Raw genomic sequence first — 10,135 nt, 5'->3', positions numbered from 1 at the left:
CTAATAGACACATTTAAGAATAGAGAAGATAGCATTTCATTTATTTACTTTATTCTGTTTACACCAGACGTAGAAACAGTCTCCTACAAGAGTCCATGACTAAAACAGTGTATTTTTATTTAACCCAGTGTTGACATGGTGCACAAAGCAACAGCAGTCAGCTTGAATGTGATTACCAAGTTAAAAAAAAGTATTTTAATATTGCAGTTAATTTGTACAATAATATGTGTCACATGTACTAAATCATTTAGAGGGTCGGGAAAACAATTAAGTTAAAACCAATATTTTTTACATATTAAAGGACACGTCCGTCACCTGTGAAAGTAAAATCATCACGTCCTTTATTTCAGTCATGCTTCAGGATTCCCCGTTCCAGTTTCACCACGTTTGAACTGTAATTAAAAAACAAATAGAAATATATCTTCTACTCAAGTGTGATGAATATTCAGCTGTAGCAAGTGAGAGTTGTCACTTACCGCGTTCTTCAGCAAGTTTCCAGATTTAGAAAAGATGTTCGCTTTCTTTGAGGCTGGTTTTGTGTGCGCTGTGCGGCTGGTCTGGGGCTGAGAGGGGGGCTGAGACGGGGGCTGAGGCTGACGGATGCTGGGTGGGAGTGATGTCAGCTGTGACAAAGAGTAAGACTGAGGTGTTAAGTAACTTTGGCTTGGTGTGTAGGGCTGAGGTGGTGTGTAGGGCTGAGGTGGTGTGTAGGGCTGAGGTGGTGTGTAGGGCTGAGTGGGGATGTAGGGCTGGGACGAGGTGTAGGTTTGAGGAGCTGTGTAGGTGGTTGTAGGTGTGTAGGACTGAGGCAGAGAGAAGGACTGCGTTTGTGTGGGAGTGATCGCAATGGGCTTTGCTAAGCTCTGAGTGTTCAGGTAAGGCTGTGTGTGAGAAAAGGAAGGAGGTACTGGCGTCGAGTCGAGCAGAGTGGGAGGCGGCGGAGGTGGGAAGCTATCAGCTCCGTCCGTTGCTTCGTTGACAGTCTCAGAGGCTCCAAGATCGTAGTGGCGCTTCCTTAGCTCCCCCAGACGGACTCGCTCCTGCTCCAGCTGGCTCTCCAGCTGCAGCACCTTCACCTGAGAGGTTCAGAGAACACAACGCATGTGAGTGTCTGCAGAGACCCTCAGACACCAAGACTGTTTCAAATTAGTGGAGCTAGTCCAGGTTTTGGCAAATAATAAACCTCACCTGAGCCTCCATTTCCTCTTTTTTCAACTTGATAAGAGACATGCCAGAGAAGTCCATTACAACTGTAAAGACAACATTAAAGTAGAGTTAAAGTCGCACTAATTCATAGTTGTTAGTGTTTTTGAGTGTCTTCCAGTAAAGAGGACACTAAACAGCTAAAGAGGCCGATGTTTCCTCTCCAGGAGCTGGTAGAGACCCTAAACAGAGCTTAGGGGAGATTATCTTGGATTCCTTCTCTCACCGTGGTCGGAGACCTGCTGCTGCCCCTGTTTGGTGGAGGTGACGACCACTGCAGCCATGTCGTTCACATGCCGCGATGCCTGCTGCAGCGTGTGCAGCTTCTTGTTGCTGCGATCAGCCTTCACCTGAAAACGTAGATCACACCAAGACCTTATTATACAGTAATTAAGTAAGATGTTGTTAAAAACACATTTCTGCATCGAGATGTGTTTATTCTCTGAGGGCTCGTTCATCAAATTAGAAACATACAACATGTTCTTAACCTAAATGATGCACATTTCGCTGATATTTAACTCAAGTTAAGCAGATTATGTAGCATCACAGCTGGATACTAGAGGTCTGAGAAGCTTAGAGCAAAAATAAGAAAAGAACAACTCAAACGCTGTTATTATATATAATATTAAAGTTCAACAGAAGCACTTGATGTGTTTTGTACCTTGGAGGCAGCGACTAACTGAGCCGTGCTCGCAGCGATCTCGTGTGAACTTGCGATGAGCTCCTCGTATGTTCCCTTTTCACCTACGACCCGGTCAGCCGAGTCTCTGACAGAGGTGAACACACAAACACAATAACACCATACAGCCAGCGCTGAGATAATAAGATTAATACTATGATACATGTGTCTGCTTGGATGGGTGTGATGCTTACAGCAGCTGCGTGGCGCCCCAGCCCACAGCCTTCGAGGCAGAGATGAGTCCTTCTGTCCAACGAGAGTTTTTGGCATAAAAGTCTGTCACAGACGCTGCTCCCTGCAGGAAGAACATCACACGTGCATGAGTTGCAGCACTTGTCTGTGGTCTCATGCATTCAGTCGCTTTCTCAGGTCGGTGTAATAAACACAATTCACTGACTATTTCTATTATAACAGTTATTAACGGACTGAGACCTGGACAGAGAAAATAAAGGATCAATTCTTTGAGAGAGTTGATTAAAAACTGGTGCAGCAGTAGATCTGAAACTCACCCTGCCTCCTTCCACTATGTCTTTTTGTAAGTCAGTAGCAGCGGTCACCAACATGTGAACAGCCTGCAGAGGAGAGAGCAGAGCACATCACATAAAATCACAGTAAACTAAATCAAGAGCTCCCAGAAAATGATCTGAACATAGACAGACTTCTTACCTTCATCAGGTCTGAACAGGATCCCAGGATACTGTGTTGAAACACAACAATAAAAGCTGCAGGTGAGAAATTTAATATGAGAGAGATATTAAGACAATTAAGAATTCACCTGACCTCTGGTTGACCTCCAGCTTAACACCAGTAGTTTCTCTCTTTGCCTGGTTCATTATCTCCTGTGGAGCAATAATGGAAACAGATGTGTTAAGGTGTACGCGTGTCCAGAGTGTGTCACCTTCATGTTTGTCTGTTTGTCCTTACGTCCATACGCAGCACGGCCTCTTCGATGGCAGTGGATGTAGCGATCATCTCTTTATCCACCATGTCTCCCAGCTCTTCTTTTAGCACATCCTGACCTTTTGGACACAAATCCTGAGCAAGAATCATACAGCTTTAAAAAAAGTTGATTTTCTCTTAAACAACCAGATGATTAATACATCGCGATGTGTTCACTGAGCAGTGAAAAGCAGCTTCATCAGCCTCACAGAGCAGCTTGTGTGGCTGCAGACAGAAGTTCTGTCCCACCTGTCCCAGGGTGAGGATGCGTTGAACAGTGTAGCGTATCGCTGTTGGATCTGCTCTCTGCAACGTGGCCTGAAGCTTCAGATCCTTCAAGAACTGCAGGCAGTGGGTCGCACAATCCCGACAGCTGTCAGTCAAACCTGCACCAGACAAAGAAGCAGGATGCGGCGTTTGCTTTAATGTGTAGGTCACTATTTCGATTCGATCGATTACAGTGTGAATGTGCGTCTCGTACGGTCGGCCTGGTCAGAGGGAGCAGAGTGTGACGTCGCCGCTCCGTTGACAATCGTGTCGGCGGCGAGGTGGGAGAACTGAGTGACGGCTCTCAACAAACCACTGGCATCTAGAAAGAACAGATAAACGTTAGAAACTCTGAAGGTAGAGTTTAGGTAAACACACACACACACACACACACCAGTCTTCACGCACCATTCCTGTTTCCCAGATAAACCAGGTGGCTCTGCTGCATTTTGTCGATAGAACCCAGAGTGATTTCAGCTCGATTCACCAAATAATCTGTAAAAACAGAACAAACGTGAGAAAACTGTGTGAAAAGGTGAAGTACTAAGGAGGTAGAGTTAGGAAAATATTATACACAGGATTATGGACATACACCTAATAATTAAAAGTCTGTTTTCTTTAGCTCTTGTGTGTTTATGCTGAGTGTTTTTACCAGGGGAGCTGATGCAGCGGATGTGTACGGGGTCGTCCAGCTTGGCCACAGCGTCCAGTATGATGCCCTCAGCCTCCACCACAGCACACTGCAGCAGACAGAACTGCTCCTCCTGCAGCTTGTGGGTCAGCTCACCTTCACGACAGGCCTGTTGCCACACACGCACACACACACGCACAAACACACACACAGTAACTAACTGTTTAAAACCACTCAACAGCTTCACTGAACATATAATGTTATAAACTTAGTACAGCACCTTCTGCTGTAACTGGGCGTGGAGGCTTCCCAGCTCCATGTTGCTCCTCTGCCTCTCCTGCTCCAGGGAGCTCTGGTGCAGCTGAGCTTGCTGTCTGAGGGAGTTCAGCTCGGCCTCCTGCTCCCTCATTGAGCGCAGCAGCATCTCCCTCTCCGCCTGCAGCCCTGCTACTGTGCTGCTCATGTGGGTACCACTCTGAGGAGCAAAGCATGCGTGAGTGCATTAATATCCAGCACTTTATCTCAAAAAGACTCGTTGACATTGTAATAAAAGTTACTAGAAACCATTTGTACCATTTCTTTGCTCTGCAGAGCGCTGTTTGCACGAGCCAGTTCTGCTCGAGTTGAGTCCAGCTCCCGTCTCAGCCTGTCGATCTCTAACCTCTGCTCTGCATTGATGGCAAGCTGTGAAAAACGGGCATTAGACACATAGAGCACAGGCAGCACTTTGTCCAGCAGTTTTTAAACAGCAGTTTTCCCAGTGTAGCATAAAAAGCTAGTGGTAAAATGAGGAAGCTGTATTATACAAACACTCAAGTCTAAGTGAGTCTATTTTCTACATAATGAGATTAGCAGCTTGATTTACAGTAGAAGCTGCAAACTCCATATTAACTGGCTATTTTTGGTAGTCGTGTGATTTGTTTGATCATTATGTGGTCATTTGTTGGTTGTTTTTTATGGTTTGTTCGTTCACTACCTGTTGCTGTAGCTGAGCTCTCAGAGCCTCCAGCTCTCTGTTGATCCTGTCTTTGTCCAGATCCAGGGAGCTCTGCTGCTGCTGCGCCTGCAGCCTCAGCGAGGACAGCTCTGTGTCTTTCTCTTTGACAGAGCGCAGAAGCACGTCGCGCTCTGCCTGCAGCGCTGCCAGGCTGCTGCTCACCTGAGATCCCTCCTGATGAAAATATCACAGACATTGACAACGTGGACATAAAATAAAGGTGCGATACAAAAAGGTGAACCAGGAGGTGTTATCTGAGAAACCAGTTCTTGAGCTGGATCAGGACAGAAATAGAAGTTAAAGAACTATGATGATGTTTGTGTAGTTTTACTTTCAGTCTCACCATGTCTTTATTTTCGAGGGTACTACGAAGTAGAGCCAGCTCCGCTCTGTGCTCCAGTAGTTCTTTGTTCAGGCGTTCAACCTCCTGCTGTTGCTGGTTCACCTGATTGACAGAGAAAACAGAAGTTCAGTATTCATCAAAGTCTTTTTCTTGTCAGTTCAGCTGAAATGGACTGAATCAGGTGGTTGATGAGGTCGCACCGTGCTTCTCTTCTCCTGTCGTAGGTTTTCCAGCTCACTCGCCAGCTGCTCTTTGGTCCTGAGCAAATCGTCCTGCTGTTGTTTTGTGCAGGAGAGCATCTTCACTGTTTCTGCATTCTGCACAAACACAAACAGCAAAACAATCTCTTTAAGGTTTTGGTGAGTGGATTTAAATATTTGTTTGTTTGTCTGACTGTTCCTTTAAAAGAAACAACAACGACTGTGCCGTTTACCCTCTTCATGAGGTCAGCGTGACTGGTAACCAGCTCTGCGTGTCTCTCTTTGAGCTGAGTAAAACGGAGCTCTGCTGCCTGCGCTCTACCTGTGTAGACAGAGATAAAGAGGACATGCAGTCTCAGTCTGACTCAACTACAACTGTGTGGCTAATTCAACTGTCTACTCACTGTCTGCCTCCTTGAATCCAATCTGAGCCCCGACATTGGCGACATTAGTGGTCCGTAAAGCCTCCACCTCCATCCGCAGGTGTTCGTTTTCTACCATAGCCATCTGTTTGTGGGTGCGTTGCTCCTCCACTTCAGCTTCCAGACGGTTTACTTGCGCCTTTAACTCAGTTACACACCTTTGAGCCTGAAGACACGATGAACAAGATTTAATCAGTGTTTCAACAGGAAACTACGTCCTCGTCCTTGTCTGGATAAAGACAATACATATCCAGGCAGGTTGACAACTTAGCTGCAAATTGGCAATAAGTGTAAGAGCAGAGGTTTTTAAACAGAGGTACAGCTGCAGGACAGATGTGAGGCAAATACTGTGTGAAGTGAAAGTTAGGTGCATGGTGGTGTTTTAAAACCAAGGGGGAGTTGAGATCAACTTATCTGTGCTATTCAAAAATCCATCTTATAATCATATAATCATTAAATCTGACTTCTACTCATTTTTTCTGAAGACACTGAGTCCAGATGCAGAACCTGTCTAACAACCATCAGGTTTGAAAGTTGTCTTCAGTGACAGCTGTCTGTCCGTTCATGGGTTCACTACAAACAACTGTTAACAACATTTTATTGGTGCCAGTGTTCAAAAGTGTGAACAAATACAGATTACCAAAGGAAGATGATAGTTTCTAGAGCAAAGTGTCAGACTTTGGAAGCCTCTGTCTAGACTAAGCACTTACCTCAGACTTGATGAGCTGCAGCTCTGGTTTGAGCACCTCTAGCTCCCTCTTCAGACTCTCGTTGTCTGTTTCTCTGTGCTCCACTGGAACATCAGGTGCTCCCATTTGGTTGAACATATAGTACTGCCATGAGGGAAAAAACCTGTGTCAGTCACGAGAACAAAGAGAGAAATATTTGACCTTTTCATGTGTGTGTAGTTGTACCTGTGCTGTCTGTTGCTGATCCCTAAACTCTGGTTGTGGCTCCACGTCCTCCTCCTCATGGTGCTCCTCACCGGGCATCACCACCACTGGCTTTTTATACTCGGCCAAGGCAGCAGCTCGGAGGAAGTTCGGAGGAGCCTGTGGGGTCATAATAAAAACACGTGTTAGCATAATGGAAAATGAGGATTTCATTCTAAATGGGGTAGAGTATTTTATAGACTTAGAGACCCAATAACACTCAAGGCTGCAACTCCTTCAATAAAGTATTAAATTCAGGTCCTGAATATCTGTTTAAATGAGAGATGTTAGTATTTAATTTTAATAAATATTCTCACTTTGTCTTTGTGGGTTAATGAAAGTAAATCAAGAAAGTTGAGAAGAAGTTTACAACATAATAAAATGTGCAAAGATGAAGGTGTCTGAATACTTTCTGTGTGCATGGACACGTCCAACACGTTACTTACATCAGGGAGATCTGGGATCTGGATGACACTTTTAAAGAACTCCATTTCTCTGGCTCTGTTGAAGAACTCTGTGAGGCTGCAGAGGAAAACACAGCTCTCAGAGAGATGCACGGTAAAAGGGCCAAACTGGGTTTCTACGTGTGCTCATATTAACTTTAAATTTAAATTAAATTATGTTTTAGTGTCAAAGCCAGCTTTGAGTTCTTGAACCTTATGTTATATCTCATTTATCTGTGACAGCTGCACAAATGAAACAGTTCTTCTCATCACTGATATTTAAAAGATTCAGGAGGAAACTTAGTCTGTGATCCCAAAGTCCCATTTTCTTGTTACTTTGCAGATCAAGACAACTTCACAGAGTTCATTTTCACTTATAATGGTTCGATAACAACCCTGAAGTCTTGTGGTGAACAGTGGATGTTGCTTGAAAATTGGATTATGATACATTATTTTTGGACTTGGTCTGTAGTTTGGTCATAGACATATGATTAAGGCTTGTATGAATTTAAAGTGTCTGTCCGTTTACAGTCTCCTCTGACAGCACTGGAACAACAAGGGTCATTTGTTTTTCAATGATTCTCTAACTAATAACCTACCTCATAAAAAGATCACGAAACCGCTCTCGATGTCCGAGCAGAACATCTGATGAGATGCCTGTGAAGCAGAGATATGGCTCATGTGAGCCGTGATCTAAGGATTACGTGAAGAAAAAAACTGAAAATGTAAAAATAAAAAACTTATGCGTCACTCACGGCTGTGAAGTTTGAACAGCAACCGGACAGAGAAGTGGTAAAGAAAGCTGCAGTCAAGTATGAGCGGTATCAGAGGTGTCAGTCTGCACTGTCCGGCTGGGGTGGTGGATTTGGCTCCGTTAGTGTCAAGCTGCCGTAAAACTTGACACAAGAAACAAAATAAGTAAAAAATTGCCTGACAAACTGATTATCGATGGTTTTGAGATGGTTACACTGAATTTAGGGACTAACCTGTCTCAGCCATCTTCAGTCCAGCTTCAAAGTAATCCAACAGCTCCTGTGTCATATCCAACCTACAATGATTAAAACCGTGTTTATGGAGAATATTTAACCACATATTTAACAGCAGATGTAGGTCAAGTGTAGAAAACTCACACTTTGCTCATGTCACTTCCTGCTTCCCTCTCCAGAGTCTCATCGCTGGCCTCCAAGTTTCCTGGGATGACTTTGTGCTGTGAAAGTATTTTATATTTTAAGTGTGTTATATAAAAATCATGTTTTATCATTTCGACTTTGTCACATTTAATTATAAAATCTATACACATAACAGAACTTTTACCTTTTTGTGAAATTCCATTTTGAGGCAGAGGAATTTGGCTGACAAGGCGACAATGTGGCCGTAACGATCGTGCAAATTTCCCTGGAAGAAAGAACAATAAATTGGATTAGATTAGAGAATTAGAGCAGAAACCAGTTTGTGGATTCATCCACAGTGAAAGAATAAAGTTCTGATACCACATTGATATTTAGATTTTTCACTAATCTTTATTTACACAGGAAACACTGAATGCTTTTATTTATTTTGTCCTTAAACAGTATTTTAAATGAAACCAAGTGAGAAGTTTGGAGTAGAAATGTGTATTCATGCCACCTCTGCTCAAGCTGCTTCACAGCAGCTACTCACCCAGAGGACGCCCATATCTTTGACGTTGCGACAGTGTCGGTGAGAATCTGCAACAGCCTGTAGATCAAACAAAGACAGAAGAAAATGAAAGGAACACGTGTAAAAGGACGATGGTAAAGACGAAGAGGTAGACAGAAAGCTGGGGGAGAACGTACGTTTTTGTGTCCATCCCTGAGCAGTTTGTGCAGCAGGTAGCAGAACTTCCAGCTGATCATGGAGTTGCTGGACAGAGGCAGATTCAGGGTGTAGGACCAGAAGGTGGTAGCGCCACCTTCCTTATGACTTCCCAAGATGATATCTTCACAGCTGTTAAGAAAACTCCAAAATGCTAATGATATCATTTCTTTGACTGCCTCTGACCACTGACCATCTCAGACCATCTTGCGAGTTCATTTCATTACTGAGTGGTTAGTTTTTGGATTTTTCCTCTGGAGAAGCTGCAGCTGTTACTTGAAGCCCTGTGTTTTGCCCAAAGACGGTTCTGTGTACCTATAAATCGTTTTGTTTTACACTGTGGTCTGTGACAAACACCTTTTTGTTTCCCTGTGTGTTTGAGGTGAGATGTCACACTTCAAATAGCGTCATCACCTGGTCAGCTGTTTTCTTTTTATTTGGTCATAATCCAGTGAGATCCCCATCAACCTCAGCTACTCTTATTTTTTCTAATTAGTAGATATATGACCTCCAAACTGAACTGAACAGTGATCCACAGCTGGATCATTTGTTCAGCATCTTCCCACTGTTGTAGTGGGGATGTAAGCTGTGTGCTGAAGCAGGGTTTTCACCTAGTTTCATTTATATTAAATTCACAGGACACATTTCCAGTTTTCTATTGTGACACTGATCAATGCGGGGTGAAAGGATACTGCGCACATATTTCTCTTTGGGTGGTGTTTCAGCTGAGGTGAGAGTTTTGCTGATGCTCTGGAGCTGAAAGAAACGAGACAAAAACACCAGAACTCAAAAACCTTCCTGCAGGCTGACATGAGACTGTAGAAACAGATTCCACTCTAAAAACAAACAGTTGGATTTAGTCTAACCGAGGGATTTTCTGTGCGCCAACATTTAGAGCTTCACTTTAGATTTTTTTATAATGCGCCTTCTACAGTTCAAGTTAAATAAGAACTTGGAGAAAATACGTTTGAAACATACATGCTGAATTTTATTAGCTAAAATAAATATATGAAACACTTCTAATACAAATGACACAAACTATAATTTAGTCGTGATGAACATAATTATCCTACCTGTTGTTTACCAAACTGCTCTTTCTCCGCAGCCAAAGCTTTTTCCGTCTTATTCTCATTTTTGTTCTTCGTTTTGCTCATGGTGCTACTGTCGTCCACACAATCTATCAGTCAACTGTTTGAATCCACAGTGGTCGCACATTTAACTCGTCTCTCCTCTTCAAATTAACATA

At 43.5% G+C, this 10,135-nt stretch overlaps 1 protein-coding gene across 1 annotated transcript; it reads right to left on the bottom strand.

The window, feature by feature from the left end:
- Positions 1 to 96: 96 nt before the first annotated feature.
- Positions 97 to 10,073, bottom strand: LOC113159057 (huntingtin-interacting protein 1-related protein-like). The gene is made up of 33 exons (XM_026355545.1): positions 9,963 to 10,073; positions 9,582 to 9,645; positions 8,871 to 9,013; positions 8,716 to 8,772; positions 8,371 to 8,451; positions 8,187 to 8,263; positions 8,043 to 8,104; positions 7,812 to 7,952; positions 7,656 to 7,713; positions 7,060 to 7,135; positions 6,596 to 6,733; positions 6,392 to 6,514; positions 5,664 to 5,847; positions 5,493 to 5,581; positions 5,260 to 5,376; positions 5,060 to 5,161; positions 4,696 to 4,890; positions 4,293 to 4,403; positions 4,000 to 4,194; positions 3,741 to 3,888; positions 3,497 to 3,583; positions 3,303 to 3,410; positions 3,071 to 3,207; positions 2,807 to 2,917; positions 2,663 to 2,721; positions 2,549 to 2,579; positions 2,392 to 2,454; positions 2,077 to 2,177; positions 1,865 to 1,970; positions 1,430 to 1,553; positions 1,189 to 1,250; positions 477 to 1,076; positions 97 to 392 (listed from the first exon to the last, which is right to left on the bottom strand). The coding sequence occupies exons 1-33, from the start codon at positions 10,041 to 10,043 to the stop codon at positions 351 to 353; spliced, it is 3,873 nt and encodes a 1,290-aa protein (XP_026211330.1). The 5' UTR covers positions 10,044 to 10,073; the 3' UTR covers positions 97 to 350.
- Between the last annotated feature and the right edge of the window lie 62 nt (positions 10,074 to 10,135).

Source organism: Anabas testudineus, chromosome 12 (assembly GCF_900324465.2).
Source record: "Anabas testudineus chromosome 12, fAnaTes1.2, whole genome shotgun sequence".
NCBI lineage: Eukaryota > Metazoa > Chordata > Actinopteri > Anabantiformes > Anabantidae > Anabas > Anabas testudineus.
Note: the sequence above shows the minus strand (reverse complement) of the source record. Positions and strands in the feature narration are given on the sequence as shown.